This window comes from Coenobita brevimanus, chromosome 90 (assembly GCF_032717465.1).
Source record: "Coenobita brevimanus isolate Jiangsu-jjx chromosome 90, ASM3271746v2, whole genome shotgun sequence".
In the NCBI taxonomy this organism is placed as follows: Eukaryota; Metazoa; Arthropoda; class Malacostraca; order Decapoda; family Coenobitidae; genus Coenobita; species Coenobita brevimanus.
The window spans coordinates 32384078-32406892 of record NC_137043.1 but is presented as its reverse complement, the minus strand read 5'-3'; the positions used below and the strand labels follow the sequence as shown (position 1 = coordinate 32406892).

Genomic DNA, 22815 nt, shown 5'->3' with positions numbered 1-22815 from the left:
AGTAGTGGAAATTAGAGAGAGAGAGAGAGAGCGAGAGCGAGAGCGACTAGTTACCTAGATACACAGACCACACGGCTTACTAGGGTCCTTCGGGGGGTGGTCGGACGTAAATATTAATGGAATGATATACCTTTTTTTTTATCCCTCTTGTTTTTCCCTGCTGTTCCCTGTTCCCTCTTTCCCTTTCCTTTCCCTCTGACCTCCCCTTCGCTTTCCCTCCTCTCCCCTTCCCTGCCCTCTTTATACTCCTTGATGTTTCCTTTTGCTCTCTTTTCTTCTTTTCTCTCCATTCCTTTTCCTTTCCTCCGTTTTCAGTTCCTCTTCCTCTCTCATTCTCTACTTTTCTTCCCCATCCCCTCCTTTTCAGCCCCCCTCTCTCTACAACTCTGACATCCGTTTTTCCTCCCTCTCCCTACGTCCCCCCACAATTCTCATCCTGATCCCCCTTTCCCCGTGCTTTTTCCTTTCTCTTATCCTTCCCTTACCCCTCCTTCCATCCTAATCCCCCCTTGCATCTTAACTTTTTAGTAGAAGTCCCTCTCTCCAGTATCCCCCCACCCCTTTCCTCAACCCCTCCCCCATCCCAGATCCTCCCTATTTTCTCCTCAGCTTCAGTCCCTTACCTTCGCCCCAAGGCCTCCCCCCCTCTCAGTCCAATCCCCCCTTCTTTCCATCCCCATCCCCAGTCTTCCTTAATCTGAAGTCATCCCCCAGATCTGTCCCCCTTTCTTCTTCCTCATTTCTTTACCTTCTTCTTTCTCCTTCCTCTGCCTCCCTCTTCCCCCTCTCTCTCTCCCTCTTTCTCTCAGTACCTCCTTCGCACACTCATTCTCTCTCCTTACTGTCTCCCGTCACCTGTTCCCCAGATTTTTTCCTCTTTCCCTCCTGCTGCCTCGTGATACCTCCCCCACCTCTGCTTCCTTCCCCCTCACCTCGCAGATCTCCCTCCCCTACCCAACCCCCTCTTGTACAGTATGAAAACTTTACCCTTTTCCTCGCTCTTCCTCCCTGTGGCCCCTCCTACTCTTCCTCCCTCTCCCCCTTCTTTCCCTCCCCTTCGCCCCTTCCCTCGCTCTTCCTCGCAACTTCTTCCCCTTCTCTCACTCCCCCATCCCTTTCATTCCCTCCCCTCTCACCACTCATCATATAACTCCGTCCCTAACCCCCTCACCCCAATCCAGCCTTCCTAATCCCTCCTCCTCACCCAAGTTCCCCTCACCCTTACCCTTCCCTTCCCGGATTGACTCTGCCCCCAAACTCCATTTACAGAAAGAATCCAGGTAACCCAATTAACCTGACTCCCGTTTTCTCCCACCAGGTGAGTGACATCTGATGGGCTGACTCGTGCAGTTTGACCTGATTGGCACCTGGTATGTGAGTATACCCTGAGTGTATAACCTGAGTGACGTGTGTATAACTTGAATGGTATAACAATTATATATCCCAGTTGGTAATTAAGGTTCGTTTGTGTATAACCTGAATGTATAATTTGATGGGCCAACACCTGCCATTTAACCTGATTGGCAGCTTGCAGGACGTGAGTATAACCTGAGTGTACAATCTGAGTGGCTGTTGGGATGTATAACCTGATGGGTGTGACTGGTATAACTCGATTGCATAACTCATCTATTTGGATTCATCTGATTATAACAAGAACGCTTATTCTGATGGCCGTGAGTATAACCAGGGTGTGTATAATTGGGCCATGAGTATAATCCAAGTGGTATATTTTTTTACGTATAAGCTGAGAGTATATCCCGAATTATGTGAGAGGCTGGTGGATTCAACGTATGATCTGATTGGCATACCTTGAATATAAAATCTGATTGTCACCTGGTAATTGTCACCTGGTGTAATCTGATGGGTAAATGAATCGATATAATCTGATAGGTATGTGATTTGATCCGATTAGAAGAACGTGACCTTTATAATCTGATTGGCGCTTAATCCTGATCCCGATTACCAGCCGTAAGTTTGACCTGATTGCTGCCATAACGATTTTCTAGTCTTTCTTTTTCTGTATATTCTCTCTCTCTCTCTCTCTCTCTCTCTCTCTCTCTCTCTCTCTCTCTCTCTCTCTCTCTCTCTATCATGTTATTAATGGAACACTAATTCATTTTCTCCATTAATCTCGCTCATTATCTTTCATCGAGGTCACGAAAAATAACAGGGAATTTTTACTCTCTCTCTCTCTCTCTCTCTCTCTCTCTCTCTCTCTCTCTCTCTCTCTCTCTCTCTCTCTCTCTCTCTCTCTCTGCATATATTTGCATGGTAGATAGATTTAATTTAATTACTGCCATGCAATGATGTGTTCAATAATTTCCGTATTTTTCTGGCGTGTAATTTTGTAATGTTTTCCACTTTTTTTTTTTTTTCCGGAAACCCATTCACTCTGATTATGATTTTTTTTTTTCTGGTACCCTTCGGCGATTCTGTTAAGATTTTGAGTTTCATATTTTTTAAAATTTTATCTATCAGTGTCTATCTCTCTGTATCTATATATATATCAATCTCTGTCTACTTATCTGTCTATCTGCCTGTCTGTCTGTCAACCTATCTATGTATCTACCTGTCTACCTGCCTATGTATCTATCAATATTTATCTGTTTGTTGAGGTGGTTACAGTTAGTCTTCTTTAACCTCTCACCACCATATACCTCCCCTTTAACCTGAATCGGAATAAAATAAGTAAATAAATAAAAAGAATAAAGACGTCACGATACTGAAAGACGAAGATCCAACTTCTCCTTGATTTCCTGTACGTCTTAAATTGGGAGGGATTAGAAAATTAGGAAGGAATAATCTTTTGTTATCCTTGCCTTATCTTTCTGTGACTGAGGAATTCTTTTTAAATACCCTAAAATGATCTCGGCTTTGTATGGAGCAAGAAGGAGAATGAACATGCAAAGGTGGAATATGTGGTTGATTTTTTAGGCCCTAAGAGTCTGAAAAATACTTAACCTCTGCATAAATGTTTTAGTCAGATCAAGCCAGAAATAAGGAGTCTCTCTCTCTCTCTCTCTCTCTCTCTCTCTCTCTCTCTCTCTCTCTCTCTCTCTCTCTCTCTCTCTCTCTCTCTCTCTCTCTCTCTCTCTCTCTCTCTCAGCGCTTATAGCAAAGTGTCATGAATTGTAAGCAGTGCAGAGAATGACCAACAAATTATTTCCAAATCCTGGTCAAAATATGCAAAGATAAGCTGCGTTGATTTAATGGTTTCTCTTTAAAAATAGAAACCTCAGTTATATTGATTGAACATTTTAATTTTCTAAAATGATGGAAGTTTATTTCCTTATTCTTTTATGTAGTTTTTTTTCTGCCGTTTTTTCTGTACTTATTTCCTGTTTTTTTTTTTTGTATGTTTGTTGGGAGGATGTGGATGGTTACTTTTGTCCGTGGAAAGCACTGCCTTGGGAGTGGTGTGAGGTTAAAAGCGTGGTTGCAGGCATTGGGAAGCACTCGCAGGCGGGGGACTCGCATTTATACAGCCAAAGTCCACACTGAGACTACTTGCTTATACATAAATCTTCAACACAGTTAAAATCTATTCTGATCCATTTCCTAATGACAGAGGGAAAAGAAACTATCCACATAATCTCTGCGTGTCTAAGAAGGTTAGGAGTGTTGGCCCGGAATCCTTCCCCATCTTGTATGAGTTTTACAGAGAGAAACATTTAGAAATAGACGTATCTTTCACACGGTCTTTTCAGCTTCACACGAGGGGAATGACCTCTAACTCAAGTGGTTATTGAGTGGACGGCAGCAGATATTTCATAACCAATTAATCCATTCAACACCAGTACGTTATATATATATATATATATATATATATATATATATATATATATATATATATATATATATATATATATATATATATAATCCATTCAACATTATAGTCGCGGCGCGCGACTCTGAGGTTGTTATTACCGTTCCCTGGCAACCTACCATTCAAAAGTGCGTTTGATTTCGTGTATGAGACGCATGTGATTCGTGTATAATATGTTCGTGTATAATAATAATATATATATATATATATATATATATATATATATATATATATATATATATATATATATATATATATATATATATATATATATATATATATATATATATATATATATGTACATATACTGTATATATATATATATATATATATATATATATATATATATATATATATATATATATATATATATATATATATATATATATATATATATATATATATATATATATATATATATATATATATACTGTACATATACCGGTATATATATATATATATATATATATATATATATATATATATATATATATATATTAACTCTGCCTGCGTCTGAACGATATTCTTCTTCTTACGACAGCGTCCAAGGATTATTGAAGGGCCTATGTAACCCCTCCGGTTCGAAAAATGTCTCCTAAACAAAAATAATTTTGGAAGTGGCAAGAATCAGTTATTCAAAATACATTGGCATCAGAGAGTAAAGAAACCTTGTGGTAAGTAATATATATATAAATCTTTCACATCATCTCCTCAGTTTTTCACAAGGGGAATGACCTCCAACTCAGACGTCATCGAGTGCCGTGAGTCAGCACAAAATATTTTTGTAAAGTTGCAACCCAGTATATAAAACTTTATGACTTTTTTTCCCTGTAGTTCTGATAATTCATATATTAAAAACAGGTTACATCAGTTTGTACAGGGGACTGGCCTCGAACCGCGAAATATTTCTTTCCCTGGAAAATATAAACGGATTAATAAGACTTCCTGAATGTCTTTTTTGTCTGTAGTTCATATAATATATATATATATATATATATATATATATATATATATATATATATATATATATATATATATATATATATACATATATATATATATATATATATATATATATATATATATATATATATATATATATATATATATATTTTACAGGGAGGGGCACTAATCCTCCACCAACCCCACTTGACACGTAGGGAGAACGTTATGCCAACAGCATCTGGTGTTCCCAGGCGGTCACCCATCCAAGTACTAACCAGACACGGGGTTAAATTAGCTTTTGTTTGTTGTTTGCAAAATTTTCCTTTAAATTGTGATTGAACAAAAAAACATTGCTGATAGGCTTAACATTACTGGTTATTACAAACAAAAAATGTTCAGTTTAAGTATTAATTAATGGTCAAGAAAATATCAATAATGATTATGACTTGATAGTAGTAGTAATAGTAGTAGTAATGATAATAATAATAATAATAATAGTAATAATGATGATAATAATAATAATAATAATAATAATAATAATGAAAGTAAATAGATATGTGAACAGCTAGTTTGTTCTTAGCACAGTATTAATTTTAACCGTTCCTGTAAAGTTCCCTTCAGGTGATGGCAACCAGTATGGTTTCTTTACAGGTTCGGCTCAGCCAAAGGGTTGGAGGGTGGGGAAGAGCCTTTCCCATTTTTTCCCCTCATCTGCGAATACGAGTAGAGTAAAATACGGTATTATATTGACTGCTTCGTTCAGACCGTGAAATGTGTGTGGTGTTTGTATGTGTAATGACTCTCTCTCTCTCTCTCTCTCTCTCTCTCTCTCTCTCTCTCTCATTATTCACGCATGCATCAATAGTTCCGTTAATTATGTATGCGAGTATTCTTTTTAATTTGCTCCCTCTGATACACGCTCCAAACGGGCGGCATATATATATTTTTTTTATTTATTTCCTTGTTAATTAATGTGTGTGTGTGTGTGTGTGTGTGTGTGTGTGTGTGTGTGTGTGTGTGTGTGTGTGTGTGTTACTAATATTAAGCATGTGTGTGATTTATATAATATGTGGAAGTGTAACTCTCTCTCTCTCTCTCTCTCTCTCTCGTTATTGATGAAACGTTAATTTTTCTATTTTTCTCACTGCGACGCTTCCATTGAGGTCTCGAAAAATGATTGCGACCATTTACCTCTCTCTCTCTCTCTCTCTCTCTCTCTCTCTCTCTCTCTCTCTCTCTCTCTCTCTCTCTCTCTCTCTCTCTCACATGTACTAATAGCTTTGTTGATCCCGTATCTGTATTTTCTATTTATTTTTTCTCTTTCAGGTACACTATGGTCAGGTTCTATTTTTTTCATATATTTTCGTTTCCGTTTTTGAAAATCATATATTTATTGGTACAGCTGCCCTGTGTTTGCTTTTGTGTGGTTTTCTGGCTGTTATTTTGTTTGCGTTTGAGCCCTAGCGGTTGGTCGTGTTTGTGACTGTGTGTGTGTGTGTGTGTGTGTGTGTGTGTGTGTGTGTGTGTGTGTGTGTGTGTGTGCTGCATTAAAATTTTTTCCTGCCCTTCCTCAACTCTTTGCTTTTTATTTTTTCACATTCCGCCTCTCTCATATTTTCGTCCCTTTTTGTATCTGTCTCTTCTTCATCTCGTCTGCCTTTTTCCTTTCCGTCTTCCCTGTCTTCACCTTCTTCCTCTTCATCTTATTCCTTTCTACAACTCATTTCTTTTTCCTCATTTACGTTTTCTCAATTTATTTGTCGTCTTTCGTTGTCTGATTCCTTCTTTTTTCTCCTGCACTTATTCCCCCATCTTCTTTTCCTTCACGTCTTGTATTCCACTCCTCTCTTTCTATCTCTGTCTCTCCCCTTCTTCCTTTCATTTTCCGTCATCTACCACGTCGCTTTTCATTTCTTCCTGTATCTTTTTTTCGTCTCAGCTCTGCCCTTTCTATCTTTCCTCTCTATCTCTCTTCTTTTTTTGATATTTCTGTCTTCTCTCGTATTTCTCTTCTCTTTTCCTTGTCTCTTTCTCTCTTCTGTCTCCCTCCTCTCTTCCCTTGCACTCTTCCTTATTTTCCGCTTCCTTTCATCTTCAGTCTCCCCTCTGTTCATCTCTCCCTAGTTCCCTTTTTCCTGTCTCCTCTCCTTCGTTTTTCTCTCCCCCTCTTTCTCTCCCCTTCTTTTTTCTATCTCCTCCCACTCTTTTACCCATCTTCCTCTTTTTCCTCCAGTTCTTCCTCCTCACCATACCTCCTCATCTTCGTTCTGTCTTCCCCCTTGTCTTCTTCCTCCCAAATCCTCTTTCCTCTTCCTCCTCTCAATCTCGTCCGCACTCTTCCCCTCCTCTTCTTCTCCTTTTCTCCTCCTCTTCCTTTCCCTTCCCAGCCTCCGAAATGAGTTGATCGAGTCTTTAAAGAGTTATTGGAAAAAACTGCGTCGACTTTTAGAGATACAATAATTACAGTGATTAGAAAGACTGAGCCTGATACTGCCTGTGTGTGTGTGTGTGTGTGTGTGTGTGTGTGTGTGTGTGTGTGTGTGTGTGTGTGTGTGTGTATACATTTCCCTTACCTATGTGACTTCCTCCCCCATAAATCTGTCCGTAAAAAATTTAAATCTCTTTTTTTTTTTTTTTTTTTTTTTTTTTTTTTTTTTTTTACCTATAGAGGTGGCGATACGAATTTCAGTCAGTCTAATCAGATATTCAGCAGAGTCATTTAGTGATCTTCTGTTTGTCCAAAAAATGAGCTGAGGAAAGTGATGTTACAATGTTTTATATGAATGTGAGAGGTGTGGGTGGGTGATGTTGAAGACAAATACAGTGCTGATGTTTGAATGTTTAGGTGGGTGAAATGTGATTACTCTGTTTCAGTAGGTGTGTTTATGTGCACATCTGTATCAGTATTTGCCAGGTGTAGATGTATGGATATATAAACGTACGCTTTATGTATATGAAGAAGTATTAGGCATACACATTACACATACTGTACGTTCATGCATGTACACTCACTCCAGAGAGCATCTTAAGTCAGATGATCGATAATTTCACAATAGGCGTTCATGTTTTGTGTGTTTTTTTCCCTAAGGTAAATACTTGTGAAGGGATAATACGTGTTATATATTGAAAGAAGTTCCCTATTCATGATGTGTTGATAAGAAAAAGCATCCGTACACATTCATGAAACTTTGCCGCAGAGTATTTTCAAACATTTAATCTCATGTTTCTTAATATAAAGACGGAAAACATAGGCAACGCAACGCTGTTGCAGCCCTCCACCTGACCAAACACATACCCCCCCCACTTGCTGCACACCTAACCATGCGCATAATGGCCCTCCCCCTCCCCCGTCTTTTCTTTTTCTTTTAAAGGTGGGCATAAGGAGAACTCCCTGAGGACACAACCTGAGCCCTTCGGATTCCTTGCGCAAGTCGCATTGAAATCTTTGGATTTTTTCTGCATTTTCATTATTTTCAAAAAAAAAAAAAAAACTACTTAAGACACAGCATTCTGCCCATCAAAAGGCACCAGTTCGCTATAAGACACATCACTTTGTGAAATTCCATGACTCTGTAGTGAATACTTTCCTAGTTCTGGCCCGGAAACGAAATCTCTCCCAGCCAGCCGCCCTGCTGCCCATTGATATCAACAGGGAGGATAAAAATTTATATTCCTTCTGGAGCAACACTGCATGGAAATATATTCACAATATATACACGTTTCCGGCCGTCTTTTAGTGTAAGCGTTGACAATAATACCGACAGATTGGCGTTTCCTAGCACACCACACAGGCTCTGGCGTTTCCTAGCACACCACACAGCCTTCTGGCGTTTCCCAGCACACCACACAGGCTCTGGCGTTTCCCAGCACACCACACAGGCTCTGGCGTTTCCTAGCACACCACACAGCCTCTGGCGTTTCCTAGCACACCACACAGCCTCTGGCGTTTCCTAGCACACCACACAGCCTCTGGCGTTTCCTAGCACACCACACAGGCTCTGGCGTTTCCTAGCACACCACACAGGCTCTGGCGTTCTGAGGTTCTCTGGCCCCCCCTCTGCTATTACACAAGCATTTTACCTTCCAACCCTTCACAGGCATTCGTGGAAGCAGCTAATTTTCCCTCACGGCTACAGGCAGACGAAAACCAGCACAGGTATACGTACATTACTCTCCTGGAATTACACTAGTTCTTTCACCTTGACTTGGCCAGAATTTCATCCTTTTGTTAACTTACTTCACGCAGCTCAGTGGCAGAAAAAAGACAGTACTGTAGCACTGCTTACTTTCCATGACTTTTCTTCGTGACTAGCATCATATTCTTGTTTTAATCTATTCTTTCAGTTTTTCGTTGAAGATGGAGAGGTGGCATTTTTAGGGCAAGTGAAAGTAAATAGAGTATAGTTACAGGGATCCACATGGCCCCCTTTGCAAGGATTTCAGTGTCTTCGGATTCAAGTTCAGTTCTTATCATTCTTTTACCTGACCCAGATTTTCGTCCTTTTGTAGCTTTTTTCACGCAGCTCAGTGGCAGAATAAGATAATAATATGGCTGTACATGCTTTCCATTGCACCTCTTCATGACTGTACTGTATTTAGCATCATACTTCATTGTTTATCTCCTGTTACAATTCAGCATTACGATGGAGAGGCGAAAAATTTAGGTGAAATTAGAGTAAAAGCAGTACAGTAGGTATGTACAGGGGTACTGAACTGGGAAATTTTGCGGGGAAGAGGATTTTTTTTTTTTCTTTTTTTTCAACTTTGGACTTTGACTACACAGGCTACTCTTTGAGGCACAGCAATCCTCCTACATGTCATACACTTTTACATGTCCGTTTCTGCGCTAATACCCACCGTCCGTGCTGAAAAAAATAATGCTAGGGTGCTTCATTCAGGACTGTCTGGTGGTATTAGGGTGGATGACGAAGTTCAAGTAAATTTCACACTATCTTCGTAATTTTGTATCTGTTCAGAGTTACAGTATCTTTGTAATTTATGATCATTTAAGGCCCAAATTCAACGTCTCTCTGTAATTTATCAGTTAATGTTGAGATTTACCGGTAAGTTATGATCAGATTTACCTCTCTCTCTATTTCTGAAGTGTCTTTCTCCACAAAAAGAAAAAAAAAAAAAATCAAGAAAAAATTGAGGAAAAGAAGGACAATACTTACCCATGACTCGACCTGGTAGTGCGAGTAGGACGAGCAGCAGGGCGTAGAGCAAGGGTTGGGGAGGGTGACAGGTCGAGTGTGGTTGGCAGGTCGACTGGGAAGGCTGAGTCGACTTCTTGGATGATTGGGAGGCGGATTGTGTAGGTTGAGTTGACTTCTTGTTTAATTGAGAGATCGAGTGAGGTTGAGAGGTCGAATGGGAGACTTGGGAGGTCAGTAGGAGAGGTTGGGTCGACTTCTTGGTTGTGTGAGATATCGAGTGAGGTTGAATCGACGCTTTTCTTGGCTGACTGAGTGACTGGGGAGGGTCAGTCGACTTTTTGGATGGTTTGGAGGTCGATTGGAGGATCTTTGTCAGCATTTGGGAGGGTTGGGAGGTCGAGTGAGGTTGAGAGGTTGAATGCAAAGGTTGAGTTGTCTGTTTGGTAGCCTGAGAGGTCGATTGGAGAGGTTGAGTCGACTTCTTAGCTGGTACATAACATAACTGAGGGGTCGAATTTGGCAGGGCTATCGACTTGAGAGGTGGAGAAGTTAGGTCGCATGGTAGGTGGCGAAATCTTAGTATCGTATAATGGGATAGTCGAATATGTAGGCTGGGAGGTCGACAGTAAGGCGTGGTAGGTCGATTTGGGAACTCACTAGGTCGGTTATCGGGCTCTTGCGAAAGGTGAAAGCTAAGAGGTCGAGTTTCAGGTAGATAGGAAGCCGGAGGTCGAGATCGAATATCACTTTCTGGAGATCGACAGGAAGATCTTACAGGTAGAATTTGTCGAATCTTGGAAGGCTGGACAGGTCGAATATCGCGTTCTCGACGTTGATGGTGAGATATTGTAATCAGAAACTCTATCGACGGTCGAGTATGGTGTCGATGAGAGAGATTTTCGGGTATATCCTGGGTCGAAGGTCGAAATTTGGAGTCCTGAACTTGTCGACTTTCGGGGAATGTTTGCCCGTGTCGATTTATGGGTACTTGCACTCGACAGGGAGGTATGGAGGGGGGATCTTTTGTCGACCGTCGAGTTGGATAAGGCTGAACCGGTCGAGCATCAGAGGACTTGGCGTGTCGAATTTGGGGGGATTTATGAGGTCGACTGTCGAAGGATTGGATAAGTCGAGTGGTTTCGGGGGACTGAGTTGCTCGACTTATTGATGATTGGGTACGTCGACACTCGCGACGATGGACATGTCGAATTTCATTGGATTGGTGTGGTCGGGGGAGTTGGATCGGTCGACTGTCAAGGGATTGCACAGGTCGAGTTGCAAGGGATTCGGAAGCCTGATGGACGAGGGATTGGGTAGGTCGACTCTCACTGGATTGGGTAAGTCGACTGTCGAGTGATACACCGCCTCGACCGTCTGTAGATTGGACTAGTCGAATATCTGTGGATGGGATGACTCGACCCTCAGTGGATTGAGTAGGTCGACTATTAGTTATTTGGCTCGATCGACCTCTGGAGTGTGAATGAGGTCGACTTTTGGGGGATGGAGCTCGTCGAACATTAGGGGGCGATCGACAAGGAGAATATCGACCCCCACCTTGCTCTCCTTCTCCTCCTCCCCCACCTCCTTCCCCCCACGCACTCAAAACCCCTCTCCCCTCTCCCACACGCAACGCACTCAATCCTCCTCTCCCCTCACTCACACACAACGCACTCATTCTACTCCCAGTGGGTGAGTGAGCAGGGGTGAGTGACGTAATGCCTTCTCCATAGTTTCCCATTCTGGCTCTTCCTTCTTTTCGGTTTCATGGTGACGTCGGCGCATTATTATTCTTGTTTACGACATTTCCGGCACTTCCCTATTCGGTCAATTTGGCTGTCGATTTCACGTTCATTTTCTCTTTGTTCCACTTTTTAATTGATCGTGTTCAGTTTGGAATATACGTTAAAAAAAAAAAATCACTTTCTTTTTGCAGTTTTAGTTATATTAATTTTTCCGAGTGTTATTTTTTCTATATCACTTTTTCTTGTATATATAGCTAAAATATTTGTTTTCACACTTACACTTAAATTTTTCCACTCACAAAATAATCTGATTAGTCTTGTCTCACTTTTTTCGGATGCGTTATCATTTTCAGTTTAAGGCAATAAGAAAAATTGCTTCTTGCTTTTCACTTTTCACTCAAGGCTTTCTGTGTAGTGTGTTATTTTTATGTTAATTTTTTGGCCGTAAATCGTTTTCAGTTTAGGATATAAACACTTTACACATTTTTTCTCCTCCCCAACACTTCTCATATATTCGGAACTGTCATCTCTGTTTTTTATTTTAAGTAATATAGGTATGTTTAGTGGGATACACAGGCCATTTTTCAATATTTTTAAATTTTGGATTCCAATTTTCGTGTCATTTTCCACAATTATTCTGAACTTTTCATATCTTTTTCTTGTAAAATTTTCACCAATCTCGCTACCGCCTTAGTGCTGGAGAAAAACTTTGAAACTGGCCTTTTTTTTCAGTTTCTTCCAAGTTTTCACCTTTCCCCACAGTTTTTTCCCCCAATTATCAGCTCGCGACCTCTAAAAACGTTGTAATTATAGCGTAAACTTTTGGCCAGCTCACACAAGTTTCAGTATTACGAATCATTTCACTAATTAGGGAAAAGAGTATGTAATTAGATTCTTTTAATTAGTTGAGTTTAACCTGTCACCATTTAATTATTATTACTTTTTTCCTGACTTTCTTAATCAGACCTTTTCTTTTGTCTGCCTGTCACCAATCTTTTCATAATTTTTCAGATAACTTTTTTCGTTTGTTACAAAGCTTATACTTATTTCTAGTTTTTCGTGACTTTACAAATTTGACTTTTTTTTTCACTACTCTTACAGTATCATTTTATGCATACATTTTTTTGTGTAATCAGATTTTTTTTTTTTTTTTTTTTTTTTTTTAGCCAGTCAGCATCCGTGTCATGATTGTTTCACCAAATTTATCAATAATTTTGGGTGGATTTATATACGCAGTTCGAATTTTTTTTTTTCGCTGCGTTTGCTTAGGGAGTAGTCTTGCTTTTATTTTTTTCCACTTTTCTCATACCTGTTGTTTTTATTGTTTTTCTTTTTTCATTTTCCTCGTGCCTGTTTCATTCCCTTTTTCTTTGCTCCCTTGTTCACTTTGTCTCTTGCTTCCTTCCCCCTCACACCCTGCAAAGAAGAGAGAATACATTTTATAAATAGGGAATTTACTTAATAAAGAGAGAATACATTTAGTAATAAAGAGAGTACATTTAATAGAGAATACATTTAATAGAGTACATTTAATAAAGAGAGCTTACATTTAATAAGGAGAGAATACAGTTTATAGAGAATGCATATAATAAAGAGAACATACATTTAATTAGGAGAGAATACGTTTAGTAAAGAGAGAAAACATAGAATTGAGAAAACCGGTACATTTAATAAAGAGACAGTACAATTAGTAAAGAGGTAAGTGTAGGGAATAAATTTGTCACTCAAGCTTCTGTGGCTCATTCTCAGCTCTAAAAAATCGTCTGACGTAAGCTGGAACAGAATACTAGAGTTACCCCCACCATGAGAGGGTTGATGGGGACAGTATTATCATTTTCAGTCTTCTGTGGCTCCTTCACGCTGAATAAAATCGCCGGGATGGAATAAAATGCTAGAGTTATATCGACCATGAAAAATCCAATAAAAAAGTGAGATTATAATTTTAATGAATAGGTAAAGAGAATGATAAATAGGTATGGAGGGAAAAATAATTAAGAAAGAAAGTAAAATCAAATTATGTAGACATAATTAGCCAATAAAAAGGTAAGATGAGGGTAGGTTGAATGAGTAGGTAAGATGAGAAATTAATTAGAGGTAACGAGAGGAAATATAATTAATGAAAAGGTAAGAAAAAACTGTAGGGACATAATTAACAATGGAAGTTTGGAATGGTTGGAACGTTTCTGGCAAGGTTGAGAGTACCTGCAAAAGAAAAATTGCTTATAAATCTTAATGAAGAATGAAAATGGATGAGGCATTCTCGAAATAGAATTTTAAGATTACCTGCATCGCAACAGATAAAGAAATAAAAGTACCCCGACCGAGAAAAAAGAAGCGATTCCAAAGCCAAATAAAATCGAATGAAGTTTGGAAAAATAAAGTAATTGATTTTTTTTTTTTACCGCTGGGAAGGATTATTGGAGACTTTTTCATTTTGTTTTTTTCTCATTTTTCTTTTTTCTTATTTTCTTTCCTTTTTTTATCTTTATCTTTTTCTTTTTTTCATTCTTTGTACTTTTCTGTCTTCTCTTTTTTTTTTTTCAATCTTTTTCTTTCTCTCTTTCTTTTGCCTTTAGATGACGAGAGGTTACTTCGGCACTGAATAAATTTGTCCGGCGATTGGAAGAATGAAATAATTAAGCTTTCCCTCGTTCTAAAAGAGTTACTAAGATTGTTTTAACCCATCTGGCGCCTGGTGGTATAGTGGGTTCAGACCGTCTATCCATATGCAGCCCCATTGTCATTCAGGGGACGCGAAATTTCTAGGTTAAGTAGCTGAGTAAAATCGTCAGGTAAAGACTAAAAGAAAATACCTTTGTTTCGATCATAAGGCGGCTAATTAACACTATTAGGCTTCAGTAATTCAGGTACATTTATTCACCAGGCATTAGCTTGCATAATTAATGAACTGTTATTATTATTATTATTATTATTATTATTATTATTATTATTATTGCTGTTATTATCATCATCGTCATCGTCTTCGTCGTCGTCATTTTGTTTTGCAATTAAGAGGTCCCTGTATCAGATAAGAGACAGATAAAGATAGATAAAACCTACTTTTATATAAATCTTGTGTAAAGTTAATGACAGACGGAGTAGATTTAATACCGTAGACTAAAATAGACACCAAATTGGCGGAGCATACGTAATACAGAATGTCTTAATTAACAGAAAGTCAAAGGGAAATTAGTTTGCCAATGGATGAGCTGTAATTAGCCTTAACTCTCTCTCTCTCTCTCTCTCTCTCTCTCTCTCTCTCTCTCTCTCTCTCTGTTCATCAGTCTATCAGTATCTGCAGTATGTATGTATTTAGTGGGAATGAATGTGTATACTTCGTATATGCATGTAAGAATGTGTATACATGTATGTACGAGTATGTATGTATGTATGTGTATATGTGTGTATCTAATCAGTTATTTCTTTCTCTGTTTTCCTCTTTTTAATGGGAGTATAAATTCTCTCTGTCTGTCTGTCTGTCTGTCTGTCTGTCTCTCTCTCTCTCTCTCTCTCTCTCTCTCTCTCTCTCTCTCTCTAACTAATCATTCAAATTTCACCAACTTTTTTTCTCACAACACCACCGAATTAATCACATTTTCCCGATACAACACGGGCTTAAAATGCGGAGAAAACTCTTCATAATTAGAGCTATTATTTAATTGACCGAAAAAACAGTAGACTTTACATATAACTCAAAAATGGAAAAAAAAAATAATTGAGTAAAAGTATAAGTTAATGTACTCGTGTGTTACTTATGGTCGGAATAATCTGCTGTTCTGTCCTACTTGATGCCCAACAATTTTTTCTCCTTTACTATTTTCTCCTTTATTTTTTTTTTTTCCTGAGCTGGGTGAGTCATAGGAGTCTGAGATTAATATTTGCCGCCATAAATCCCTCTCATTATAAGGACATCCCTAGCGATTTATTCCAGTTTACTCAAGGCGATTTTATTAAGCATGTGAGAGGCTTGAAGAAATTGCCAAGAGCTGGGGCTTTCAGTAATCCCTTGCACAGAAAAAAAATCCCCTGAGCTGAAAGAAATCGTCTGCAGGTAGCAAGAATATAATTAAAAGGTCACCATATGAAAGAGATGAAGATGAAAAAAATCCTTTAGTAATTGCCAGGTAAAATAAATGAGTAAATATGTTCGAGGTAATGCAGTTAATTAATTCACAGTCAATTTTTGTGCAATGTGGTGCTTTTATCTTTATTTTCTTTATTTATCTGTTTATTTGGCAAGAGCGACGTAATTAACTTGTCAGTATTTTTCCAATGTCTTTTGATAACCTTATATTATTGGTGTGGATTTAGTTTGTTTTTATTTATTATTTTTTGTTCCTTGTAATTAACTGGTTCGCTGTCCCTTTTAGTGTTTTTTTTGTCCTTCGTTTGACTCGATCTCACACACACACACACACACACACACACACACACACACACACACACACACACACACACACACACACACACACACACACACACACACACACACACACACACACACACACACACACACACACACACACACACACACACACACAGGATTAATTACAATAAAGATTAATTTATTTCGGATCTAGAAAGCACTTAGAGGCCCATACCTCCACAACGCCAATAAAATCAAGGACTTGCTGCCCCAATTCCACTTTCCAACCAGACAGATATTTTTACGGTCTCACATACTGTAGTTATTTAATTATTTCTAAAGTCTTAATTTGTTCCCTTATTTAATTTCGAGTCGTATACCTTCCTCGACGCCACTGAATTTTATTATTTATTTCGGCATCCGGATATGGGTCTACCTCAAAATTTAATAAACTTTTCCTACCCACCTATCCTACCCACCTATCCCTTCCTACCCACCTATCTTTTTCTACCCACCTATCCTACCCACCTATCCCTTCCTACCCACCTATCCATTTCTACCCACCTATCCTACCCACCTATCCTACCTACCCATCCTTTCCTACCCACCTATCCTACCGACCTGTCCATGTGGGTTCCCTGAAATTCGGTAACAACTTCTCGAGATATCTTGTCCACAGACCGGCAAAAAATGCGGACAGTCACACACAGGTAAATACATAACCACCTCCATTTTCGTCGGCGGAGGTAACAAATCTTTACCCCTATCAGTACCATGACGGCTCTTTATATTTTCGTCTTCCTGCTGAGAAACAGTTTGCACAGCTTGGAATATTCCTTTTTAGCGTGAAAGGGTTAACGAAGGCGACATGTAATTGCCATCCATCAGAATCTCCCCCCACCGTTAAATATAATCATGTGTAATTAGCGTGCATATAATCAAGTGACTGCATCGTAATCATGGTGGAAAAAAATATATGCTGATAAATTCCTTCAAAAAGTTAATAGGAAAAAAGTATCATGATTTTTTTTTTTAAGTGGAGGTCCTAGTGAGGGAGAAAGGCGGATTAAAGAGGATTGTTCAGGAGACAAATGGCCATGAGAGAAGAGAGTGAATAATTCGTTGACCATTGCAGTAGAGAGAGAGAGAGAGAGAGAGAGAGAGAGAGAGAGAGAGAGCGAGAGAGAGTAGATAGGCAGGTAGGTAGTTGAGTGGAAAATGTGGTAATGTTCCGTATAAAGCCACGTTTTACTTTTTACTCATGGGTGTCCATTCCTTTTTGTTTTTAAATCGTATATTTCATTTTATCTGTCTATGCTTTCTTTTTGTAATTTCTTGTATTTGCCTTTTATCTCACTGCACACCACCCATGCTTCTCTCTCTCTCTCTCTCTCTCTCTCTCTCACACACACACACACACACACACACACACACACACACACACACACACACACACACACACACACACACACACACACACACACACACACACACACACACACACACACACACACACACACACACACACACACACACACACACTCAGATTCTATTGCCTCTTCATCTCTCTTCCCCCCATCATCTCTCCCTCTCCCCATTCCTCTCCCCCTCCCTCTCCCTCTCCCTCTCGTTCTCCCTCTCCCTCTCCCTGGCCAGCTGGTGTATGCAAATGGAGACGATTAACCAATGCTAGACAAGCAGATTTGCTCTTGTCTCTCTCTCACTCACTGTTGAGAGAGAGAGAGAGAGAGAGAACAAAGAATGGATAGAATGAAGAGAGAGAGAGAGAGAGAGAGAGAGAGAGAGAGAGAGAGAGAGAGAGAACAAAGAATGGATAGAATGAAGAGGGAAGAAGGATACCGAGAGAGAGAGAGAGAGAGAGAGAGAGAGAGAGAGAGAGGCGAGAATAGATAAAGCAAAAGTCAGACAGAACCAGACGAGTTCGACTGACAGTGATAGATAGAGATAGACAAGTGATAGCCACGAGGTCCTGTAGATATACATGGCAGATAGGCTATATATATATAGAGAGAGAGAGAGAGAGAGAGAGAGAGAGAGAGGATAGATAACCTGTATAATTATGTAAAAAAAAAATACACAGGATGATAGTTGCCATAAATTACTTTGAGAGGAAATGAGACTAATTAAAAGAGATTAAGTAATTAGAACACAAACAGTAGCTCAAAGATAAACTGTAAAAAAGAGAGACTGACAGACTGACAGGAAGGGTCGCACTTAAAGATAAACAGGAAATCAGACAGTTAGAAAATTAGACAGGAACATTTATTCAGACAGACGGAAAACTGAAAATAATGTAAATCAGAATTGAAATTTACATGGGTAGACTGGCAGAGAATTAGGCAGAAAAGCAAATCAGATCAACACGCGCACACACACACACACACACACACACACACACACACACACACACACACACACACACACACACACACACACACACACACACACACAAAGAAGCAGGGATAAACAGAAAGACAGAAAATCAGGCACCAAGTCAGTCTGATTCTAGTAATACTGAATCCCGCATCCAATCAGATTCTCTCTCTCTCTCTCTCTCTCTCTCTAATAATTCCTCCTGGTGGTTGTCGGGATGAGCTGGCTTCCAATAAAGACTTGGCTCGATATCTCCTGATTGGAAGTTTTATTATTATGATGGTGATGGTTATTATTATTATTATTATTATTATTATTATGTCTCTCTCTCTCTCTCTCTCTCTCTCTCTCTCTCTCACCCGGATATGAGAAAGAAAAATGACATCCCACTTGAGTTATTTCCTACACAACCGTTAAGGCCACATCTAGTCCAGTTTCCGCTTGCTTGTAAAATTTCTAAACAAATACATATCAATTAATCGCTAAGACAGATATAGGTTACGTGATATAATTTTCAGAGGAGGTATACCCCTTCGTCATGAGAATTATGGTATATCATTCCATCTAATACCAGAAGAATATAATTATGAAGATTAGGGTGAGTCATAGGAGCCTGAGTATGATTTTTTTTTTAAGGGAGTTAATGGGGTGAGTTGGACAGGGTGATCAGCCAATAGGTCAAGAGTGAGACGGCTGAGAGGGGATTTTGTCTAAGGAATGAAGGGTGGATGATGATGATGATGGTGGAGGTTGTGGTGAGGGGGAAGGTGAGGATGGTGATAGGTGTTGATGATAATGGTGGTGGTGTTGGTAGTTGTGGTGATGAGGGTAATGGTGATGATGATGGTGGTGGTGGTATTGGTGGTGGTGGTAGTAGTGTTGATGGTGAGGGGGAAGGGGAGTGTGGTGGTGGTGGTAATGATGGTGGTGATAAAGATAATGGTGGGTAATGCCTTTGGATGTTGATGAAAATAATAATAATGATGACGTGGTTTTAAAGGTGCTGTTTGATTGGTTATTTTTCATTTATTTATTATTTTTTTCTGTTGTGTTTTTCTATTTGTCTGATGATGATAGTTGTTACTTAATTTAAAAGTTTTATCTAAATGGTCTTTATTCGTTTTTTCTTCTAATATTTTTTCTGATCACGATGGTGACAGTAATACTTGATCGACAGATTGTTATTATTTATTTATGAATTTGCTTATTTACAGTAATGTCTCAATACTTTTCTCTGAGGGTTTTTGATTTACTCTGCGTGTATCCATATTAAAATCTCTGTGTGTGTGTGTGTGTGTGTGTGTGTGTGTGTGTGTGTGTGTGTTGTTATTGTTGTTGTTGTTGTTGTTCATATGTAGGTCACATTTTGATTGGTGAATGATTGATTGCACTCTTACATAATTTCCCTTTTTTTCAGTCTTTTTAAACAAGAATATCAAGCAATTTTTATTTTTTATTTTACCTAATTTTTATGCACCGGTATGTTAATGATGGTTTTTCTGTTCCACGGATTTTTTGTTTTTTCTTTTTCCTTTTATTTTCTGGCATTAATCGCAAGTGCCGGGACGGATTTTTTCACTCTTTAATTGCTTTCAGAATTTTTTCGAATAAATTATCGCGTTTTTTGTTGCCCTAGGGAATCAAAGGATGGGTTTTTGAGCGATTGTGAAAAATATATGATTTTCAGAGAGAGAGAGAGAGAGAGAGAGAGAGAGAGAGAGAGAGTTATAATGATTATGATTATTATTATTATTGTTAGTGGTAGTAGTAGTAGTAGTGGTGGTGGTGGTTTTGTTGTTGTTGTTATTATTATTATTATTATTATTATTATTATCATTATCATCATCATCATCATCATCATCATCATTATTATTCACAGTGTCATACAAGAACTTAAGCGATCGAAAAGCGGAAGATGCCATATATATGATCTCTCTTCACTTATTGTAGAGCTCACCCACAAACTCTATTCCCTTCTAGTAATATAATCTCTGCATAGCTATTTCAATCACTGTATTTTGTTGAAGGAGATTTTTGACACTGTATTTACTATCAATTGTCTGTGACATAAGAACGATATTCATTCACTCAAACATGGCCCAAAATTGCAATCTCTCCATCTTGAATGTGAAACTTTGAAGCTAGATTTTTACTAGAATATGAGCGTAGTCACGAAGAAGTGCTGTGGGAAGAATGCAGAGCCATACCATTGCCTTTTTCTGCCAGTGAGCTCTGATATCAGCTACAAAAGAACGAAAATCTGAGCCAAGTTATTGTGAGAGACTTGCAGTTATCCCCGTTTAGATACTGATTACTGCGGTGCCATTGGAAGCTTTGTAACACTTCTTCCTTAGCGATTTACTTTGCATATATCATTTAAGCAGTCTCTCGTATGTTATGTATATTGTTTTAATATCGACATAGCTTGCATCAATAACACACAAGGCGATATTGAGGCGCGATGTACAGAATTAGTCGCACAGGAAGATTTGTTAAGAAATTTTCAGAGACTTAGAATATGTCCTTCTGTTTGTTGTAGGGAAGTTCGGTGTTGTGACATGCCGCCCAGAAAGGATGCAATTTGTTCATCATCCACTGCGAGTATATCAGGAAATTTTGAACAGGTTGTAAGGTTGCTGATAAATCAGTCCACTTTTTAGTCGAGTAAGTATGAACTCATCCATGATATTTTGGAAAGTTTGTAGGGCATCGAAGGTCGTATCACTGAGTATCAAAAGTCATCGTTCACTGCCTCCCATATATCGTTCTGAGGTGGAGCAGTATTCATGTCCGCCACTGTTCCTTTCGCCCCCTGTATTCCAGTTTCTAATTTCGTGCAGTGCTGCGTAGCGGAAGGCCATGTTCGCTATTAGTGCAGACACAGACGACAAGTTGTGGTAGGTGGCAACATGACGGGGATGACGTCACCACCCGCCTCCGCCAATCAGAGGGAAGGGACAGTTGCCAATCATTTCATATGAGAAGACTTCGGGTTTTTGTTTTGTTTTCGTTCTGTTGTACATCTTTGTTTGTGTGTTTCTGATCCTCCGAGCCAAAGATGTCATTTTATTGAATTTTACAACTTTCAGACGATTTTATTCAGCTTAGGAAAGACTTTGCGAAGTAGATGGCTTAGATATACCCTTTGCTTTATTTATACCAGTGCTTAATAAATCGCCGAATTGAATCGTCTGGAAAAGGGAAGAGGAGTGGGAAGGAAAGGAAAGGGTGATTAGAAGTGGAGAATTACTTTAATTTTGCCGTAATGCATTCACTTTAACATGAACCAAATCCTCATCCTTCTGCTGCTTATTTCACGTAGCTCAGTGGGAGACAAAGAAAATATCGTGGCAGAACATTCCTTTTTGTAGCACTTCCTCGTGACTAGCATCATATTCTAGTGCTAATCTGTCCTTATAACTCAGCATTCAAGATGGATAGCCAAGATAAAGTGAACAGAGTATAGCAAGAAATATAGTGGACGTCACTTGGTTGGAATGATAACTTAGAAAAAAAAAGAAGTAAACTCTCAGCTGAATAAAATCGTCTGGCCTTTGTTGGGAAAAGTACTAGAGTTACCCCGACCACGAGAGGGTTAATCGGTGTCTCATCTATGGTTATCTAATCCGTTCATTTAATCCCTTCAGTACAACGTCTTCAGTACATCTGTAATTCCTTGTGTACTTCCTTTTGTACTTCCATCCATCTGTACTTCCTTCTGTACTTCTTTCTTTCTGGCACTTTCTTCCTTTTGTACTTCCTTCTTTGTGTCCTTCCTTCTTTTTGTACTTCCTTCTGTACTTTCCTTCTGTACTTTTGTACTTCTTTGTGTACTTCCTTCTGTACTTATTTCCTTCTGCATTTCATTTTTCACTTCCTTCTGCATTTCATTCTGTACTTCCTTCTACTGCACTTCCTCCTTCAGTACTTTCTTCCTTCTGCACTTTCTTCTTAACTAGACACCTGAGAGCCAAATTAAGCGTAGGAGACACCCCGTTAGATTAAGGACTTTATTAAAGAGTTGTTATCCCCATGGATCACTTTACTACGAGATGCCTACTTTAATTGAAATATAGTAATAAAGTAACATTAATAAAGGAATAAGGATGTTCTTGTAGGAAAGGAATGACCCAGTTTTGTCAGATTATTATTATTATTTTTGAGGGGGGCGGTTTTTGCCTCATTTAAGAGATTTTTCGAAGGAGAGAGAGAGAGAGAGAGAGAGAGAGTATGTGTGTGTGTGTGTGTGTGTGTGTGTGTGTGTGTGTGTGTGTGTGTGTGTGTGTGTGTGTGTGTGCGTGCATAAAATCGTCTGAGAGTAGCAAGACTAAAACAAACGCAGGTGTACCGAAGGTGTTTGTGGTAATCTGGAGGTGGTGGTGTTTG

At 38.9% G+C, this 22815-nt stretch overlaps 1 protein-coding gene across 1 annotated transcript in view; it reads right to left on the bottom strand.

Moving 5' to 3' along the window:
* The window catches only part of LOC145411662 (neural cell adhesion molecule 2-like), a 567063-nt gene extending 556946 nt beyond the window's left edge, over positions 1-10117 (bottom strand). The window contains exon 1 of the mRNA XM_080281667.1: positions 9946-10117. Within this exon, the coding sequence (XP_080137793.1) occupies positions 9946-9949 (4 nt within the window). The 5' untranslated portion in view covers positions 9950-10117. The remainder of the gene's footprint in view (positions 1-9945) is intronic.
* Between the last annotated feature and the right edge of the window lie 12698 nt (positions 10118-22815).